Below are 19260 nucleotides of genomic sequence, written 5' to 3'. Positions count from 1 at the left end.
AGCAAAGACGGCGTTCGATTCGGAAAGCAGAACAAGCGAACTCCAGCACTTGGAAAAAAGTTTGCATCTGTATGATGATATCTGTATCCCGAACAAGGCAAACTTATAACTTGCTCCGTTACTACTTCGATTTGAGCTGAAGTGGTCAGGCAGCGATAAATTGGTTGGTCGAAAAGGCCTCGGCGTCGTTGGGAACCGCTTAGCGCCAGATGAAATCCTTCAGCAGGGGAAGAGCGTTTCAGCCCCAATGATAAACACCAGTTACTTCGATCACTTCACTTGTGAGACGCGGAATGATCCTGCACTTAGATCGTTGGGGCAAGCAGCTGACCTATATAGAGGAAAGTGTAACAGCACGAACCATGATAGGGACTCTGCTCTGGGGAGCAATCTGCAAGTCGTGATTGAGCTAGGCAGGAGGGAAGCAGTATATGGTTAGTGTGCGGTTTGGACAATGCCTATTTACCGCATCTCTGGTTCTTAGCTCGCTACACTGTTGTGACAGAGAACAAGGTCCATGGCGGGAAGATTCTAGGGAGCGATTTCATTTTGCGTTTCATACAAGGTGCGCAACCGTCAGGTCCGTCCGAGTGCATGTGTGACGGACCAAATTTGCGACACTGGGACGAGAACATTGTCGATCACCCACGGGGCACATCAAGTTTCCTTGTCGATTGCAGTAAAAGAAGAATCTGGATTCGGATCACTGATATCTTGACCGCAACGGAGAAGCTCCGCCATTTACAGAGCACCGGCTTCCTTAAGAAGGGCTGGAAGCTGCGACTTCTTCGCCTGCAGATCACTGTTGCCACCAATATGTGCGCGATTGATGAAGATGTTGGGTACAGAGCGCTGGCCGGTCATTTCCTCGAGCGCGTCTTGAATCGCAGCGCCGTCATCTGTTACGACAAACTCCAACGTTAGCTTTCTCGTTCATCCTCCCGCCACACGATTCGGCTTCAGAATTCGCAAAGCGAGCGACATACCGACTTGGTCGAGCTCAATCACATACGGACTGACGCCCAGCTCGCTGAGCGTCTGCTTGGTTGCTCTACAGTACGGGCAGTAGCTCTTCGAGAAGACGGCAACAGGGTTGTTGTCAATGATGCCCTGTGCCTTGGTCTTTGCTGCAGACATGGTGCCGGGGCTGGGAGCGCGATAGAAGAAGCGTGCGAGGAAAGAAATGGTGACGACTAGATCGGGAGCGTCTTGGGCGATTTCTAGTCGCGAGATGTGGGGACGAAGGAAAGGGTTGACAAGAGGAAGGACAACGAGGACTCGGAGTTGTAATCGATAGCTTAAATCGAGTAGAGACTGAACTGGTTTGACAAATGCTTGACGTTCTGGAATGCGCAGTCGCTTATCAGCCCCGGCTAGAGCAGTGAGGAATGGATGGAATCGCTCACCAGTTGGAGGATTTTTACCGCCTTACTTGAAGTTACTAGTAGCGCGATGATGCAATGGGCAAGTGCCACGGGGTGCCTGCCGAGGAAAGACACACGCACTGGCTCGCGCTTTCCGCCTATTGCTGCGCCAGAGGCAACAGCGAAATCCCTGCAGCCGCCGTTCTTGGGGTAGTTGCCACTGCAGCTGCCATCATCTCAAGCTAATCCTCTGACGTCCTAAACTCTAAACTGTTGTCCATTGTTTGTTTCTCGGTCGTACGAGGCTGGACGGTCCTGTTGCCTGATCGCTGATTTGAGATTTCCGAGCATATACGGCTCGTGATATCCCCAATGCTAGCATTAACATAAGGGGCAGGCGTACGTAGAGACAACATCCGCTTCCTCACCCCGCGCACTTGCCGCAGCGGCGAAAAAGAGCAGCATGGCGGCGCCAGTTGGATCCTCCGTCTTCTTTGCCATCGCGCTGCTGGTCATATGCTTGCTGGTCTTGTTGCTCATACGTTACTACCTTCCGCTGCGCTCGACACCGGAATACGTGTTGGTGCCCGTCTTTCTCGCGCTTGTGCTACCATGCAGTATCATTTTGCTAGTGCCTATCGATCTCGCTTCACACGCCGTAACCGAAGATGAGACGGCAAGAGGCATTTGGCTTCCAGATAGGCCAATACGTGTGTCTTGGAGAATCTCGTACTGGCTGACGTTCATACTGACGTGGTACGTTTTGAGAAATCTCCGGTATTTCAGTTGCGCGTACTGATGTGCAAGCAGGATCGCACTGCCGATGCTGGGTGAATACTGTGATTCTGGATACAGAGAACCAAAAGACCGTCTCCTCTATTCGCTACGATCAAATGCCCGCTACCAGCTTACCGTGTTGTCTGTTGGCGTCCTCGGCGCGATATACTTCTTCATCAACGAAGGCTTCCACTTCAATACTTTGAAGGGTCTGGTCATGGCGCTGGCGTATGCATGGGGCTTGATTCTTGCTATATACTTGATGGGCCACGGCATGGTTTCCATTCCAAGACGGCTTTTTCATGACGCCAGCGTGAGCAGGAGATTGCGCAGGCTACAGTCGCACGCACCCAAAATTTGGGAGAAGCTCATGGAGGCGACTGAAGAGCTTCAAGAGCATGAGGCACAAGTGACCCAACTCAAATCAAGAAAGAATGGCACAGCTCGTGATTACAGAGAATGGATAGAGGACCTGGTCGATATGGTGGCCACGCCAGATACGAGAGTCACTGCAGCGACAGCAGCTCTGCCTGCTGCCCGAGCAAACGTGCCAAACGTCATTACCGATCGCTATCTCGCCGATCTCACACGCAAGTTGAAAAGAGCACGGCATAAGAAGTTGCGTTATCTGTCCGAATGGGAACATCTCGTCCACCTGGCTACGCGCACCCAGACTATTCTAGACTCAAACTCGTCACGTAAACTCGACTTCGGTAAGCCCTCAGCATACTCGCCGTTCTACGAAAGGATCACAATCCTCACGCCTTATACACGCTACCTAATGCACACAAAGCTTATACCAGGTCTGTACTACCTCGCTTGTGTAATCACGACGTTGGCATCCATTTGTGTAATCTGGTCTGAAGTTGTTCACCAGATTGGGGCCTCCAAGTTCTCTCTCATCGGGCTCACCACGATACATCACCCTAATTCCTCTCGCGGGGAGATCGGTTTTGCGGGTCAATTCTTGGCTGCGGCGTGGTTATGCTACATGTGTGCATGCGCCTTGTGGTCTATCACCGAAGTTAAGGTGTGGGGCAACCGTGCACTGGTTCGACGCGGTACCTATGAGGAGAGCGCTTGCTGGTATGCAGGCCAAGTAGCCAAGCTCACTGTACCTCTTAGCTACAACTTTGTCACAATGATGCCCAGCAAGATCCATGAAGCGACCGTCTTTTACTCGTTCCTCGGTCAGCTTGTGGATTTGACACCTCTAGGAAAAGGATTCAGCGGGTTTTTCCCCATTCTGGTTCTCCTCCCAGTCCTGGCGAATTTGTTTGGACTCTACAAGAAGGTCAGGGGAATGTTCGGCCTAGATGATTTGATTGACGAAGAAGAGGAAATTGGCGGGTGGCGCGAAGGCCGTAACCTTATCGAGCGCGAAATTAGGGGACATAACGAATCAGTTGGCCTCACTGCGCGCACAGAGGATTCACCATCATTTAATTCGCCTCGAGGGGGAAGTCTTGACTTTCAGCGGCCTTCCTTACGCTCTACAGTTCTTCCTTCACAATCAAGTGAAGGACGAACCTCAACCAGAAGTTCAAGTCCTCGTCCTCCACGACAGCCAAGGCAGGTTGCCTCGTACTCTGATGAGGAAGAGGACGGAAATTTCTTCACAGAATTTGCACACAGAGTGCGGAATACTTTTGAGAGCGCAGACAAGCCTGTGTGGATGATAGAGGGCTTTAAGAGGCCAAAGTGGCTTGGTGGACAAGATCGTGGTGGCAGCGGCAGCAGTGAAGGAATTTCAAGATGGTTTGGTCGGCCGCCGGAGGGAAGAGTGAGACTGTAAGGTTATGTCGATAGACACGTAATTCTTGAGCCTTCAGGACTGGAAGGCCAGTGTTTGTTGTCTAGGTCACATTCTATCTCAGGACGTGCTAGTACGATTGACTTTTGCCTGGCCTTGCGTTTCCTCCGAGCTCGCTCTGACGCGACATTCTTGACCTGTCACCCAACATTTTTCATGCACACCACCAAGACCACACCTATATGATTATTCAGCTTCTTGCGTGCGAGGCTTCCGGTTAGGTTCCTTGCAGGAAAGCTCGACAACGAGTGGCTTGGCGACGCGGGGTCCTCGAACCACGGGCTCTGACTTGCTGCAACGCGACGATGCACCGTTTCCCTTCACCCATGGGTGATGTTCCATTTCGCTACATCTTCCACCAATTACTCAGCATTCCAATTCTTCCGCAGCCGCCGTGGATGAATAATTGATCTGATGAGAATGCCTTTCCTTGGCAGTGACAAGACCGGAGCGACGCGTTGCACGAGGACCTTTGTGGTTCAATCTGGTACGACCCATTGTGCTGTCGATATCAGGCAGCATACCGTTTGCGGCGACCGTCCTGTCCTCGCGGGACAAAGGAATCCTTCCCAGATTTAGGTTCCGTGGTTCATCGACCAGGAATATAGCTTCCATGCTACCCTACCTCAGCACCACCGATCGTAGGCGACATGGACGGTGTCCCTGGCGATCTCGCTAGCAGCTCTCAAGCCTGGTTTAGCTACCATGATCATCGGATCCAACAGATATAATTTTGTGCTCTCGTATTCGAACACCTGCATTTTAATCTTCTTTTGCCATCTTCGTTGCCCTAATGGCGTTATTGGCGGAATTTTTTTATTTGCCCCAGGCGAACGTCTGCATGTACCCCAGAATGGCGGCTCGGGAGTCAATCACAACAGTCCCTGCAAACGATCAAGACGTCTTACCTGCAATGCTCATCATCCTCCATTTTACCTGCAACCTTGCTGTCAGTCAGCAGTAGTGGAAGACGCTTCATCCATTTGGGCAATTGCTCCGTCTCCATTCCCGCCGATCGTTCAAAATTTGCTCGCTGGCCGCTACCCGGAAAGCCTCTCATCTCGCCACCGTGATGTTCGAGAGGCTGGAGGCTTTACTTTGATGCTTATTCTTGCTTGTGATCGCATACGCTCGATTGTTGACCGAAGAGATGCATCCTATCCTCTGCTAGTTTCCAAATAATCTTTATGTTCTTTGCTTTCGCATGAAGACTGTTTATATTCAATCCTTTCGCCTTAACACACCCACTTTCCATACGTACAAGAATCCCCAGATCATTAAATATTTTGCTACGACGTATTCGGAAGAGTTCGAGAAGCTTACGGGTGCGTTCCCCGCATCAATATATGCACGGGGATACAAGGATCAGCATGTTGATGATGGTAAGCGAAGCTGCAGTACCAGGATGATGCAGTTGCTTACAAGCCCACGCCAACACGGGATGACGAAATTACCGCTGAGAGGGACAGACGCGAGATGACAGCTTCGAAGCTGACCTTGAGCTTTCGATGCGTATAAAGAAGCTCCGGAGCTCAACTACGGGGGAAAGGAGAGGTAGGGTTGGGAAATCCGTCGTCCGTTTACTATCATCACAGCTACGAGTGCGGAGTTTTCAATTGACACTCCTGTGCTGATTTCAAGCCATTTGCTTGAGTAATGGATGCTTCACTCAAGCTCATGGCCATTGGCCTTGCAGCTCTGGCGTACGCTGTTCCTCAAGGGTCATCAGTCACTGCCGCGTCCGCGACGACCACTACGCCGAGTTCAACGGACGAATATTCTACTGTGAGCTTCAATTCGTCTGCGGTCACGGCGTACTTGCCCAATGATGACTATTCGAACGAACGCCTGGCCTTCTTGTGGGACCAGGTTGGACCTATTCAGACTGCCGCAGTCACCACTGTGGTGGAACCGACTCCAGAGCCGTCAATTTTCCCTCAGCCGAATTGGGTTCACCCACTTGTTCCATCGTACATGAATGAGCTCGACGATGCGAAGCTTGGCGACGACTTTGTCTGGGGAGTAGCCTCTGCAGGTATGGATGTCGCATGCATGTGAATCATCAGCCCTTTCTAACTTTGGGCAGCTTTTCAAATTGAAGGAGCGGTCAATGCAGACGGAAAAGGTCCTTCAGTCTGGGATCTGATTCCTCATCGCTGGGCCAACTCTATTGCGGACAATACCACCGGAGATGTCACTGCCAACAATTACTATTACTACAAGGTCGACAATGCTCGCATGCAAGCACTAGGAATTCCAGCCTACAGCTTCAGTATTGGTTGGTCTAGAGTCTTCCCCTTTGGCTCGGGACCCGTCAATCAAGCCGGTGTCGAATTCTACGACAATGTTGTGAAGGACTTGGTCTCCCGCAATATCAAGCCATACATCACACTCTTTCATTGGGACACGCCCTTGGCGTTGTTCAACTCATATGGTGCTTGGACGAGTGAAAACATTGTTGCTGACTATGTTCGCTATGCCAAGTATATCATTTCGCGTTATGACCAATATGTCGGCGCGTGGATCACATTCAATGAACCGCAATACTGCAACTGGCGATTCTCTAACTATCCTTTTGGCACCATTCTACCTTCATACAATGGCATTGGCAAGGGCGGAGTGAAAGCACGCTTCTTGTGCGGACACTACACCCTTCTCGCCCATGCCGAGGTCCACAACTGGTACAGGAATGTGTTCAAAGGCACCAAGCCAATGACCATGAAGACTAGCGCGAACTACATCATTGCCAATAGCACGAGCCAAGAAGATCAGCAGGCAGTCGACCGTGTTAACGACTTTAACATGGGATGGTTCGGTCAATGCTGGAGAGACGATGGTGACTATCCCCAGTCTCTCAAGGATACACTCGAGCCTTTTGGTCTCCTCCCGCAGTTCACTCAGGATCAGAAGAACATGCTGAAGGGTTCTTGTGAATACTATGCCATTGATGGGTACACTACATACTATGCGGCTGCTCCACCAAATGGCATTGCAGCATGCACTGCGAACATGAGCGATCCCAACTTCCCCGACTGTGCTGTCACGTCTTCAGCTCAGCCCAGCGGATTCCCCATAGGGCCTAACGCTGATGCTGGTGCCACTTGGCTCTACAGCACGCCTGTTGGTATCCGGAAGTTCCTTAACTTCATCACCAAGGTCTACTTCCCCAACGTGCCCTCCATCCAAGTCACAGAATTCGGCTTTGCCGACCCTGACGAGGGTGGCTTCAACACGCTTCCACAGATTCTATGGGATCTCAGGCGTGCGGACTATGTTCAGAGCTTCCTCGACAACATCCTGGCTGCTAAAGTCATCGACGGTGTCAACGTGACTGGCGTGTTTGGCTGGTCGCTCTACGACAACTTCGAATGGAATAGCGGTATGGGCACGAAATTTGGTCTGCAGTACCTTAACTTGACTAGCTACGAGAGGGTTCCTAAGGCTAGCATGTTCCAATTCCTCAACTGGTTCAAGAAACACGGTGCTAGCGGCGTCACTACCATTGCTAATACCACCATGCCCGTTGGTTACGGTACAAATTCGTAAAAAAAAAAAGCTTATACTAATTCAAGAAGACTTTTGTTCGAGTACTTATATCATTTCCCATTCATACATATTCAGCTTTAGAAGAAATATCAACTTTTCCTGTTTTCGATGTGCGTTTAACTCTCTTTGGCCGTGCATTCCGATTGTGTTAGATGTCAATGAAGACGGGTATGAACAGGTATGTCTAGTAGTCAGGCCAGTAACCGTCAGAGAGATTCCTTGTACAAACTAGAGGGGTCTGAGCCGCCTGTGGCCAGCAACTCGCATCCCGCAAGACGTTCTCGACACGCGACAGTCTGGCCACTACGGGAAGGGCTTTTTCTATGCCTAGGATGAGCTTTTCGGGTATAGGCTCAACTAAACAGGGTCCCAACTCGCAGCACGCGTCAGACGCATAGTCATGCAGGACATCTGCTCCGACTGCGGTAGACAAAAGATAGGTATCGTTCAAGCCGGCGAATGTAGGGCTGTCCTTCACATATGCGAACAAGAGATGTGCCGCGCCATGCGACTTGGCTCACGGCAGGCAAACTCTTCGGCTGTGTGTTTCCTGAAGGCAAAAATGCTCTGCAGATAACATCAGCGGGGAAGTTCAAACATCAAGATAAAAGCTGTGGACGGGCCTCTTACAAACAGAAAATCTGCAGGAGCGATGGAAGAACTCTCCGCCCGAGGCGTACCTGGGACTGGCCATTTCTCGGTTCCCAACCTACTTTGGTGTGTGGAGTACTCTGTGCTTCGTTAATTTTTTTTTTCCTGGCTGTTTCTGACGCGCCGCGACAGCGCCTCTTGGTCCGAACTGTCCGATAGCGAATAGCTCCCTTGTGCGTATATTGGATCGATGTGTACAATCTTCCTTAGCATGCTTTTATGGTGGGAGATGCTGCCACTGTTGACAGCTGCAGATACATTGCCCAAGTCCTAACAAAGATGGCGACGGATCAAATCAAAGTACTAACGTGAAGCGGCGCATGCAAGATGCGTTCAATGAATACGCTCAGGCAGTACACCAGGACTTGGTAGGTCGGGAGGTTGCCAAAGTTGGTGTAAGTACAAGTAGCTTTGGCCTCTCTACTGAGACTCCGAGGGAAAACAACTGCCCATCATGGGTGCAGACAAAGATAGGGAAAGCGGTCGGGTGGTTGCCGTCTGACCCAGTTCCACCGTGCACTACATGGAAACGATTGAGAAGCCGCGTTGGGAAGACTACGACATCACGTATTGCCGTGTACGCAAGGGTCAAAAGTTTACGGTCACGGAGATTAGAAGGCTGACAAGCGGCGTAGAAAAACCCTTTCAACTTCCTAGGCAATGGGTTCTTACAGAGAGAGGCGAGAGGCGAAGACCTGGCATGGTGTAAGTCCCACTGTTGAAGTGAGCAAGGAGCGCAGCTAATCCTCATTGCGTTATGAACAGACGTCGACCATTTGGCGGTGTGATGTGCTCAAGCCAGTTTCGCCAAATCTGTACAGAGACCGACATGCTCAACGGTAACGGCTGGGTATAGGAGTGTTTGAATTGGGAATTCTGGATAGGTTTCCGTAGACCACAGGTAGCCTTTGCTCTGACTGTGACTGTATATACTACCACATTACGCCCACAGGAAAGTTCTGTGTATTGCCTGCCCATGCCTCAGCAGTCCAAGGCAAACAAGGGCCGTTGGAAGACGAAGAGTAATGTGTCTCAACAAACGCCGTCTTTCTGTCGTTACTTCTGGTCTGTGTCACAATTGCAACCTTCCAGTGCCGTCAGTGCTTCTTACCAGCAGGAAAGGAAACGACCAATCGGCGTTTCCTCGCTCGACTCACCGACTGATGCAATTTCCACCCGGTTTGACCGGCCAATCACAGCCAGTCCGCTGTGGGTCCCATCCCGTGACTTTTCTTCGGGATTCCACAGCGTTCCCGAACGGGCATGGCGGCAGGCAAGAGCGCTCGGTCCACCCGCGCTGCCTGCGGGTATAAAAGGACGTCGTCCCTGCGACGTCTTTTCAAAATCATACTTACCTTCACGGAGTCGCCCAAGATCAAGAAGTTGGGGACTTGTTAGCACGTCCTGCATTGCACAGCGTGGTGACGGGCTAGCATGAATTGCCTTCGGGTACTTCACTGTGGTAATTTTTGCTTGCATCCCTTGGGAAATAACCCGCTTTTCATCGATGTTGTGGCTCGTCTGCGGACGGGGCATTGAAGAAGAGTGCTTTCACGGCAAAGTAGCATGTGTCAATACATCGCGACATTGACGTGAAGATATCGGCGTGAGTTGGTCTTGCGGAGGGCTGATGCTCTATTACCCAGTTCTGTTTCTGCCACTTGTCACCTTTTAACGTGAATTCGCGCCGCGAAAGAACCAGCCTGTGATAACCACCCGACTCTTCTATTTCTATGCTGAACGTTTGCAAAGCAACAGGGGTAAAGGATCTTATCCACGGCATCTTGATTTGGAAGTACGACATCTCTCTGTGAACCTTCATGTACTGATCCATCTACCTTGATTTGATCCGGCGAGATCCAAACAGGTGAGACGTATGCAGTACACAAGATGGTTGTGATCATTGTCGCATCTCAGGCTGCTACATAATTGGCCCCACGACTGGAAGGTCTCACGTATAACACTCATCTCGCTGACAGTTCAGTCAGTGCTTCATGCTCCCTCAACTTAGTACCTTCAACAGTTTCATGCGTCTGCTTCCGCAATTTGCCATTTGCTTGGCTACAGAAGAGCTTGTAGCCTCTATTCGTTCAACAGCATGCGCAAAAGAATCCGACTATCATCGATAAGAATACCCGCACTCTATGAGGATGTACGTGCAGGTCGTGGAGTCGGCTTCAGATGATTTGCCATTCGTGACGATGGGTTATTGCTTGGCATGCGTCTGGAATCCTCCTCATGCGACATGCTGCAACTACCGCTGGACTAAATTCACGTCCTGTATTATTGATGAACTCTCATGCCATACTATCCGTCCTATCTTTAAGCAATACCATTCCCCATGTGGCGCTTGCCTTCGAGTGTCCTTGTCGAGAACCCCATGCATACCTCATCCAGGTAATTGGTGTCCATATTGAAAATCACCCCCAGTCTTGTAAGTATTCCTATGACTGAGCTCACGAACTCAAGCCCTCTGGTTTGTGCCTACAATCGCGACCATCGATATCCTTGCTCTGTAAGCAACCACAAGACCAGAACCTGCTACTTATGCATTCCAAAATACCATTCCCTCCATGATCCGCCTCGCCGTCCGTACAACTGAGGCGCTCTCTACTTCCCCTGTCTCGCCCATCTTCGCATCAACTTGTATCTTCCCACTCGGATGTCCAATCGTAATGACGTCTTCTTTCACTGCTCTCATCCCTAAGCACCTCTCTACCACTGATCCTTTCACTTTCGCCGCTGTTGCCGTGCACAGCGCTCCTGTTAAGGGAATGGCCCGATGCGGCAGCGTGTCTGATATGAACCGCACAACCAAGTCCAATTCATGCGCTGGCACCACCTTGCCAGACAAGGTCGTAGATTGCGTCGGAGGGTGCACGATGGCAATTTTGGGGATCACGCGAGGTGGCACGTCGCCCTCATCGCACAGCCCCATCATTACGGCAGCCCTTTCCCTGATCCGCTCCAACATCTGGCGCTTATCCTTCAGCTCCGTAAGTGCCGCAGGCAGGATTGTTGGCTCGATGCCCACGTCAGTCGCGCGCACGAAAACGTTCGGATTCGCAGAGTCCACGCAGCTAACTTCCACGCCATCGATCACATCAACCACATTACCCGTTGGCAGTAGCTTCCCCGTCTTCGAGCCACCAGGCTTCAGGAAGTCGAGCATGACGCCGGTGCCAAGCCCGGAGACGCCGTCAATCTCCGTGTCGCTATCAACGCGAGCCTGGCCGCCCTCAACTCGGAACGTGCTGCATATGATGACGCCCGTGTTCGTGTTGCGGATGCGCACGGTGACGTGCCCATCCCTCAGATACTCTTGATCCTCTAGCCCCAAAAGCCGCTCGTTGAACGCGTACGGCCCAATCGCGCTGCTCATGTTTCCGCAGTTGCCCATGTAGTCCGCTTCGTCGCCCTCGATGCCCATCCCTACAAACGTGTAGTCCACGTGGCATTCAGCCCCCGGCGTTGACTTCACGATGCAGATTTTCGACAGGCTGGACACGCCCGCGCCCATGCCGTTGAGCTGTCGAGCGTGCGGGTCCCGGGATCCCATCGCCTGGAGGAAGAGCTCCTTACGGGTCGCGTCGTCAGCCGGCAGATCTTGGACTTGGAAGATAAGGGCGCGCGAGGTGCCACCGCGATAATAAGCCGCCTTCACTGCATGCTGGACTGTACTTGTAGATACCATTCTTCGGGAGTGTACTGACCACCAGGCTCTTCTTGATCTGTACCCAAAGTGCAAGGCTGTTTGTTTCAGAGCCTTAGAGAACATAGTTCTTATGTATATATATATATATAGTCTATGTATATATATATTTTAATTGAAATTACAGTGTCCAAAAAAATCGAGTCATGGCAATCGCTCTGAGGGTACGTCTACCTGAGAATTTCGTATGAATTAAAATAGGCCTACAGCATTCCGAGAAGTCGTTCAAGACAGGCCATGCAAGACACATAGCTTTTTCTTTGTCGAAAGACGGAGAAGCTCGGCATGAGACTCGGGCATCCGAAAGAGGCAATTTCAAGCTTTGACCATTGATGAGATGTTGGTCGCCTGCCCAACCACCAAAAAAGTTAAGAGAAGAACATTCACGACGTTTTCCTCGCATTCAATCGTACCCATCTCTCAACCTATCAATCAATCCCCCCACAAGTCACCTAATCATGCTCCAAAGGTCACTATTGCGATCATCAAGATCGTTTCGAGCTCAAATACCATCCCAGAGGACGGCCGTCGCATCATCTATCCGCGCAGCGCCATCGCCGTTCATCAGATCGTCGTCGCTGTACCCATCGAGCTCGCGAGTAGCGGCGAGATGGTACTCAGATGCTACATCTTCCAGTCAAGAATCGAAACCTGCAGAGGGCGAAAAAGCGAAGGAAGGTGAGAATGGGAAGAGTGACGAAGCGGGATTGTCCGAAGTGGACAAGTTGAAAAAGGAGATCGAGGCTAAGAACAAGGAGATTTTGAGCCTGAAGGTACGTGCTGTCTCAATTAAACACCGCTGCTAGTGAGAGGACGATGTACTGCTCGACGAGAAATCATTGTGCTGATTGTACTTTTGCCGAACAGGACTCCTACCTTCGCTCCTTGGCGGACTACCGCAACCTGCAGGACCGGACGGCGCGCGACCGGCAGCAGGCGCACGACTTTGCGCTCCAAAAGTTCGCGCGCGACCTTCTCCCTTCCATCGACAACCTGACACACGCGCTCAAGTCCGTGCCGGCCGAGCGCCTGGCCGCTCCAGCGGCGGATGCTTCGCAGATCCACAACGACCTGACGAACCTACACAAGGGCGTCCAGCTGATGGAAACGGTGCTGCTGGACGTGCTCAAGAAGCATGGTCTCACAAAGTACGACCCCGCGGTCGAGGGCGAAAAGTTCGACCCGAACATCCACGACGCCGTGTTTATGGCGCCCCAGCCGGACAAGGAGGACGGAACGGTTTTCCACACGCAGAGTCCGGGCTACATGCTCAACGGCCGCGTGTTGCGGGCTGCGCAGGTGGGCGTGGTGAAGAACTCGTAGAGCGAGCGTTCGCTCATCCCCGTGCTCATCTGTCGACGACGTTCAACGATGGTGTGGACGATTCTTCCCGTGCAAGGCGATGTCAAACCCGGGTTTCTCTTCACTGATTCCGGAAGTCGTAGACGCAAAAAGAGCCCGAGAGGCGACGGAAGAAAGAATCACAACAAAAAAAACCTAAACACAAAAGCGTGAGGCGTTCTGTTTGCAAAAAGGGGGCATCTTCTGGCTCGGCATCTAGACAGCATGTTTCTCGGATGAGACTGGCGGTTTTGGCTCAAAACTTCCTTGGTGTGATCGTACTCTGTGTTATACATAATATTCCCCTCTCTACTCCCTTTTTTGATGGAAAGCGAAAAGGCCAAAATGGTTATGGCGCGTTATGGGCCTCCTGTATAGATACATGTAGCGTAGACCGTGCGTATATGTGGGTGCACATATGTACCGCAGGACCTTCCACAAATCAATTAAGCATCGAAAAGAGACTTCGGAGCTCCGTCGCGAGCCCATGGTATCGTTGGCGCAACCCGAAAAAAAACGATGAATGTCGCATCATCCACGATGACCACAAAATAGAAACAATGAAAACGACATGAGAAGTGAACTCTCCGCTGCTTTCCTGCTTCTTCACTCCTCCCTCCCAACCTCCTTACCTGCACCGTCGAACCGCCGTTTTTCTTTTGTAATCCCCCTCGGAACGAACAGACCTCCCAGGACGCCATCGCCTGAAACCAAGGGACCGTAAAGGAAAAAATATCACAGATAGGAGCACACAAGACGATGTTCGTGAGTCCAGAAGCAGTATCACACACGGCGCCGGATGCGCATGGAAGCGCGCCCTTCACGACTTGGCGGGCGCCTCACTCGACACGGAGGCGGCTTCTGCGGTTGCTGGTGCCGGCGCGGGGGCAGAAATCGAGACGGCGGCGGACACGGGACTCGTGGCGCCCTGACGGTTCGCCGCAGCGTTCAGCCTCTGGTCGAGGGCCTGCAGGGCAAGCGCTCTTCTCCGCTCCGCCTCTTCCCTCCTTCCGCCGCCTCTCCTTGTGTTCATCAGGTTCGGGAGCCCGCCCTCTGCCCTGGCCATGGCGGCCTCGTTTCCGCTCTCTATGTCGTCTGCCGAGAAGGGAGTCAGGATCCTGAGGCCGGTGACGATCCTGTAGACGTGGTCTGCGACGATGGCGACGGGCGTGTGGAGGGGTTCGGGGAAGAAGTACGCGAAGGCGAAGGTATCGCTTGCGTCGCCCTTGATTGTGGTGGAGCCCTCGCCCGTCGCGGTGGTGGACAACAGCTGCGTCTTGCGGTAGAAGCGCAGATAGATCCAGGACGTGAAGAAAGCCAGCCAGGAGAGGAACATGGCTGTTTCGGTGCCCAGCAGTACACCGGATAGCGTGTTGGCGCATAGGTGTACGGCGGGGAAGTGTTTGACGCGCATGCGCAGGAGGCCTTTGAGGATGGAGACGGTGTGCTCGGGCACGAGTTGCTTGAAAGCAACAAGAAAGGCAGCTTGGATGGCTATGCTGCCGGAGATGGTGGCGCTTCTGTTTTTTTTTTTCACGCCGAGGCGTATGTCGTCAGTCTTTTGGACTTGTGGCTTGTCTTTGGGTTGTGATAGCAATGACGGGGAATACGTACAAGGCCTTGTCGCTGCCACTGATCTCGTATAGGAAGATGTAGACTAGGAAGCAGAGCAAGTTGGGCACAACGCCCACGATGAGTATGAACTTTGCGTACTCGGCACTGCTCCATGCTCGCTCCAGGTAGCGGCCGCCGTAAAACAAGGTCAGGCCGGAGACCAGCAAGCCAAAGACATTCTGCTCGACGAACGAAGCGGTTACGAAAGTCCAGGGGTATTTCCACGACCGGCGAGGTACGATGGATATATAGGGGGAGCCATTGCCTTTGCGCGTGAAAGGGCCGAGGGCGGTGTATTCGGGCTGGATTATTGCGTTGAGCAGCGTGAAGGCGATGAGAGTGATGAGGAGGGAGCGCGTGAGCGGCGGAAGGTTCACGCGCGCCATGGCGAAGGCGGCGGTGGGAGCAGGAGATGTGAAGATAGTATCGACCAAGAGCAGAGAGAGTTTTAGAGAGCGAGGCAGACGAGAATCGGTGTCCTTAAGTGTTTCGAAAAGAGAGAGACAATGTACAAACGTGGGGAGAGAAAGGAGAGGACGATCCCTCTGCACCCAGGAGGGCTCTTCGGAAGGACTGGAGATGAATATATGTATACAAATCTGAATTTTAGAGTGTATTTTGCGCTCTGGCGGAATAGGGTTCGCGGGAAGAAATATATCTGTTGGTTGCAATATTGGGAACAAGCAGATTTGACCAGATCGGATCAGCTCTCAGCTCCTTGTGGCCAGCGATGCAGGGGCGGCAGGGTTTGGCGGGCTTTGGTGAGTGGGCCACTCGGCAAAGGATGGGCAGTGCAGAGGGTCTGGTCAGGACGGCAAGGCCCTATTTTAGGGGGGGGGGGGGGGGGGGGGGGAGGCGCCGGTGGGAGGGAGAATTGCTGGCTAACCGTAGTGAAGGTTAATGGCCACTAATAAGAGTCCTGAGGCGGGATGAGTTCACCAGCGAAGCTCGAGGGGGGGCCCCAGCCGGGTGCCGCTGTTGATTGCAGGCCCGCCCAGCAGTAGTGGGCTAGCTTCCGCCCCTGCCAACAAACCACCCCCGTCTTCTGGTTGCTACACTGCTGCTGTGTGACAGCCACGGCGCCCTTTTTGGGACCGTTGCTTAGTTAACTCGACTAGGCCCAAGGCCATCTTCCTTCCACCAAAACCCAGTTCTTGCTCCCATCCTCCTCCGTTGACCACTCTTATCGTCGCTGTCGCCCGCGTACCTGCGCGGATCGCAGAAACAGTCGCCGGCACTGATCTGTCCTACGCAACGAAGTCGTCCCGATCACCCCAGAGAAGCCTGCGTCGAGCGCACTCCCAAGCGAGATCCGGTTCCAGGCCGTGAGTTCGCATTCGGAAGTTTCCTTTTGAGCCTCCACACCCTCGACGTCGGCGATTGAGCACGCTTCCACGCAACACCTACAGCATCCCAACCACGACGTCTAGTTTGGCGCATTGCACAAAGTGCGCGTGTGCGCTATTGGGACGACGTAATGATGGCCGCCGACAGGCCGATCGATCCAGGTGAAGTCGAGAAGTTGTCGTCCAATGTCATGAACTACCTTGTATGGCGCTACTTGCAGGAAGCCGGCTACGGAAAGACAGCCAAACAGCTGCAGTACCAGTGGATGGGCCGCGATGAGAGCCCCGAGCAGTTGCCGTTTGCTCGGAACATCCAGAAGTCGTGTCTGATACACCTGGCCCAAGACGGCCTGCTATTGGATCATTTGCAGGCTGAGGTGAAAAAGGTCCGCCCTTTTACTCTTGTCAATTTTACTCACTCTATTCTCCTCTTTTTGCCTCTATTTACGTTTTTCCCGGCATTCTACGCAGGTAGAAAAAAGACGTGAGATGCTGACGCGCATCGCAGATCAATCGCCAGTACGTTTTTGGTCCCGATCATGGACGCAAGTTTTCGACACCGGCGGATGAGCCGCGCGAGAAGAAGATTCGAAAGCGATCGACGTCGCGCATACCAAGCATCCAAGACCGTGAGATGCAGAATGGAAGCCCCGCTGATCCACCGCAGCGACGAGCAAAGGGCAAGCGCAAGAGTGGTGGCGTAGACAAGCGACTTAATGGCGATGCGATGGACATTGACGGCGGAGGTACGGCAGCCACGGCGACAGACGCTACTGGTGGTGATGTCGAGTCACCTCTCCCTGTCATCGATGAGATGCCGCCGATCTCGACGCTGGAGATTGGCGAGAGCAAGGGTACGATTACGGAGAAACCACGCGATCTGACGGCCAACACGTCGTTCGTAGGACTAGACGAAGGGCTGGTCCTTGAGCAGGTGGCATGGTCACCACACAATCGCAACGCTCTCGTGACGGCAGGCAAGAACCACATGCGAGTGTTCAAAGTCAGCGCAAACGACACGACAGATGGCAACACGACACACACGAGGTGTACCAGAGTTGACATCGACGCAGATGACTACGAGGTGCAGGCCTTCACGTGGACGGAGCGCGGATCAGGCGCGTTCACGATGCTGGAGAAGATTAAGAACGAGAATGGCGACGAGATGCAAACGTATAAAATGCTGGGCTTTGCCGAATTTGGACAGAAAGTCAGCCTGGTCGACTCGGCTGCTGGCTGGGTGCTCAGTCTGAAGTACAACCACGATGCACAGGTACTGCTTTCCTTGTCGTTTGGCGAGCAATCGCACATCAAGCTATGGAACTATGACGAGATCGTGTACGAGAATTCGAAGCGCAGAGTCGAGCCCAAGTACGCGCTTCGATGCGCACGAACCATGGACACGATGCTACTTGCCGTTGAGTGGACGGCCGAGAACCGATTCATCGTAGCGGGGAAGAAGACGTTGCAGCTTTACGAGGTCGGTGAAGAGGACATGAGGCTGCTTGGGAGCGTGTCCACGGACTTGGACTGGGCTCGCCTCGAATACGACCCCGTTCACGAGATTGCGGCCGTGTTGGACGCCAGCCAGCAAACGCTAGGGTTTGTCACGTCCACCAGCAAAGAGGATGGTGGTGTAGAGCTTACGCTACACACACATTCCCTGGATTTCAAGCTTAATGACATCGCTTTTCAACCTCTGGACGCTAAGTCTGGTGCGAACGAGTCATCATCAGTGGCTTCCCGGCACCGGATCATGGCTGCGGCCTCGGACGAGGGTCAGGTCTATTTGTTTGATGCGCTCGCCCGACCCGTTGGCCGACCGCTACAGACGCTGCAGATGGGCCACGATGCGGTAGCGCAGGTTCTATCCTTCTCACCTGACGGCTTCCTTCTCGCGGCGGCTGGATATGACACGCTCAACGTGTGGAAGACGCAATCTGGCGGCGGAGCGCCCGCAGGTGTGTGGCGAATGCCCGAGGGCACAGATCCGCGATGGAAGAGTTCGGAGGAAGAGGGCGAGGAGGAGAAGTTTGTGCACAAGCTTGGCTGGGACGCGGACGGAAAGCGGGTTGCGTTTGGCATGAACGGTCAGGTAGCCGTCATCAGGCTGTAGGGCGGCATTGTCCATCTGCATGGTGCTGGACACGAATACTTTTTTTCTTTACTCTTCCAGCCACGCAAGGCGCGAAGCGAAAGCATGTGATGGAGCAGTGCGAGGGTGTAGGACAGCGTCAAGGAGTTTGGGAATGGCGGTCAAGCGTACTATGCGTGTGCTGTTCAACGTATTCGCCGAGCGCGTGTCTCAGCATCAGAAGTTCTCGTAAGCACAATGCTGTAAGCAGCTAATGTTACATGTTGTATATGAACGTTGTAGGCGACAGGATCCTCACCTCCACAAGCCCGTCAATTGCGTCTGGCCAGGCCGTTGCAGGTCCCGTCTCGGGCTGCATAGTTGTCGCTGATGATCCACTGTTTGTCTTGATCCTACCGCTCCACCTCTCTTTACGCCAAAGCAACGCACAGCACTGTCTCGAATTTTTCCTTCCCCTCTGTTTCGAACGCAACCGCGATGGTCTCGGACATGCTCATCGTCTCGAGCAAGCTCACAGGCTGGACCCGTACTCTTTGATTGGCCCACACACATTGGCAGCCTCACCCCCTGCCTGCTCAACCGCGCTGTGCCTGAGAAGCGAAGGGCGGTGGCTCGCAGGGTGGGACAACGATTGGGAGGTGGGCGCCTCTCTCTTTTCTTTTTGCTCACGCGGTGGTTGCAAGCCCAGACGACAGGAGCACAGCGGCAGCAGACGAGTCCATACCAGATTCGAAGGAGACTCGTGCGTGTGCGTCTCGCAGCGGCTCCGCTTTTTCTTCCTTTCCCGCCCTAAGAGACCAGGAACCAAAACACATCAAAGCGTCTGCACGGACCCGGACCTGCATCCCCATACACAGAACATACAGGTCCGCATTCACTTGAACGCAGACTCTCCGCGACCTTCAACAACTGCCACCACCATCTCTATCTCTATCGCTGCCTCCGCTTTTGCCGCCGCTGCCGCTGCCGCTGCATCATCTCTGTCGTTTGCCGCGCGACGG

General features: G+C 53.0%; 7 protein-coding genes across 7 annotated transcripts; 4 read left to right on the top strand and 3 right to left on the bottom strand.

Moving 5' to 3' along the window:
* Positions 1–312: 312 nt before the first annotated feature.
* PV09_07390 (glutaredoxin) lies at positions 313–1469 on the bottom strand. The gene is made up of 2 exons (XM_016361152.1): positions 987–1469; positions 313–899 (listed from the first exon to the last, which is right to left on the bottom strand). The coding sequence occupies exons 1-2, from the start codon at positions 1135–1137 to the stop codon at positions 742–744; spliced, it is 309 nt and encodes a 102-aa protein (XP_016210972.1). The 5' UTR covers positions 1138–1469; the 3' UTR covers positions 313–741.
* Positions 1470–1561: 92 nt separating this feature from the next.
* Positions 1562–4078, top strand: PV09_07389 (uncharacterized protein). The gene is made up of 2 exons (XM_016361151.1): positions 1562–2120; positions 2175–4078. Exons 1-2 carry the CDS (start codon positions 1828–1830, stop codon positions 3934–3936), a joined length of 2055 nt encoding a protein of 684 aa, XP_016210971.1. The 5' UTR covers positions 1562–1827; the 3' UTR covers positions 3937–4078.
* Positions 4079–4272: 194 nt separating this feature from the next.
* Positions 4273–7615, top strand: PV09_07388 (uncharacterized protein). The gene is made up of 2 exons (XM_016361150.1): positions 4273–5989; positions 6041–7615. Exons 1-2 carry the CDS (start codon positions 5611–5613, stop codon positions 7498–7500), a joined length of 1839 nt encoding a protein of 612 aa, XP_016210970.1. The 5' UTR covers positions 4273–5610; the 3' UTR covers positions 7501–7615.
* Positions 7616–10101: 2486 nt separating this feature from the next.
* PV09_07387 (uncharacterized protein) lies at positions 10102–12026 on the bottom strand. The gene has a single exon (XM_016361149.1). It carries the CDS (start codon positions 11927–11929, stop codon positions 10697–10699), a length of 1233 nt encoding a protein of 410 aa, XP_016210969.1. The 5' UTR covers positions 11930–12026; the 3' UTR covers positions 10102–10696.
* Positions 12027–12213: 187 nt separating this feature from the next.
* PV09_07386 (uncharacterized protein) lies at positions 12214–13793 on the top strand. The gene is made up of 2 exons (XM_016361148.1): positions 12214–12636; positions 12731–13793. The coding sequence occupies exons 1-2, from the start codon at positions 12322–12324 to the stop codon at positions 13184–13186; spliced, it is 771 nt and encodes a 256-aa protein (XP_016210968.1). The 5' UTR covers positions 12214–12321; the 3' UTR covers positions 13187–13793.
* Positions 13460–15507, bottom strand: PV09_07385 (uncharacterized protein). The gene is made up of 2 exons (XM_016361147.1): positions 14819–15507; positions 13460–14724 (listed from the first exon to the last, which is right to left on the bottom strand). Exons 1-2 carry the CDS (start codon positions 15202–15204, stop codon positions 14025–14027), a joined length of 1086 nt encoding a protein of 361 aa, XP_016210967.1. The 5' UTR covers positions 15205–15507; the 3' UTR covers positions 13460–14024.
* A 464-nt stretch (positions 15508–15971) lies between these two features.
* On the top strand, positions 15972–18621 carry PV09_07384 (uncharacterized protein). Its single transcript, XM_016361146.1, has 2 exons — positions 15972–16550; positions 16673–18621. The coding sequence occupies exons 1-2, from the start codon at positions 16296–16298 to the stop codon at positions 18278–18280; spliced, it is 1863 nt and encodes a 620-aa protein (XP_016210966.1). The 5' UTR covers positions 15972–16295; the 3' UTR covers positions 18281–18621.
* The last annotated feature ends 639 nt before the right edge of the window (positions 18622–19260 follow it).

Source organism: Verruconis gallopava (assembly GCF_000836295.1).
Source record: "Verruconis gallopava strain CBS 43764 unplaced genomic scaffold supercont1.29, whole genome shotgun sequence".
Classification (NCBI taxonomy): Eukaryota; Fungi; Ascomycota; class Dothideomycetes; order Venturiales; family Sympoventuriaceae; genus Verruconis; species Verruconis gallopava.
This window is presented reverse-complemented; position numbering and strand designations above follow the sequence as displayed.

Coding starts and splice junctions, on each gene's coding strand:
- PV09_07390 (XM_016361152.1), bottom strand. CDS start 1,137: ATGTCTGCAGCAAAGACCAAGGCACAGGGCATCATTGACAACAACCCT. Junction 900..986: donor GATTGAGCTCGACCAAGTCG/GTATGTCGCTCG, acceptor TTGTCGTAACAG/ATGACGGCGCTGCGATTCAA.
- PV09_07389 (XM_016361151.1), top strand. CDS start 1,828: ATGGCGGCGCCAGTTGGATCCTCCGTCTTCTTTGCCATCGCGCTGCTG. Junction 2,121..2,174: donor CTGACGTTCATACTGACGTG/GTACGTTTTGAG, acceptor ATGTGCAAGCAG/GATCGCACTGCCGATGCTGG.
- PV09_07388 (XM_016361150.1), top strand. CDS start 5,611: ATGGATGCTTCACTCAAGCTCATGGCCATTGGCCTTGCAGCTCTGGCG. Junction 5,990..6,040: donor CTGGGGAGTAGCCTCTGCAG/GTATGGATGTCG, acceptor AACTTTGGGCAG/CTTTTCAAATTGAAGGAGCG.
- PV09_07387 (XM_016361149.1), bottom strand. CDS start 11,929: ATGTTCTCTAAGGCTCTGAAACAAACAGCCTTGCACTTTGGGTACAGA.
- PV09_07386 (XM_016361148.1), top strand. CDS start 12,322: ATGCTCCAAAGGTCACTATTGCGATCATCAAGATCGTTTCGAGCTCAA. Junction 12,637..12,730: donor AGGAGATTTTGAGCCTGAAG/GTACGTGCTGTC, acceptor TTTGCCGAACAG/GACTCCTACCTTCGCTCCTT.
- PV09_07385 (XM_016361147.1), bottom strand. CDS start 15,204: ATGGCGCGCGTGAACCTTCCGCCGCTCACGCGCTCCCTCCTCATCACT. Junction 14,725..14,818: donor AGTGGCAGCGACAAGGCCTT/GTACGTATTCCC, acceptor AAAAAAAAACAG/AAGCGCCACCATCTCCGGCA.
- PV09_07384 (XM_016361146.1), top strand. CDS start 16,296: ATGATGGCCGCCGACAGGCCGATCGATCCAGGTGAAGTCGAGAAGTTG. Junction 16,551..16,672: donor TGCAGGCTGAGGTGAAAAAG/GTCCGCCCTTTT, acceptor CGCGCATCGCAG/ATCAATCGCCAGTACGTTTT.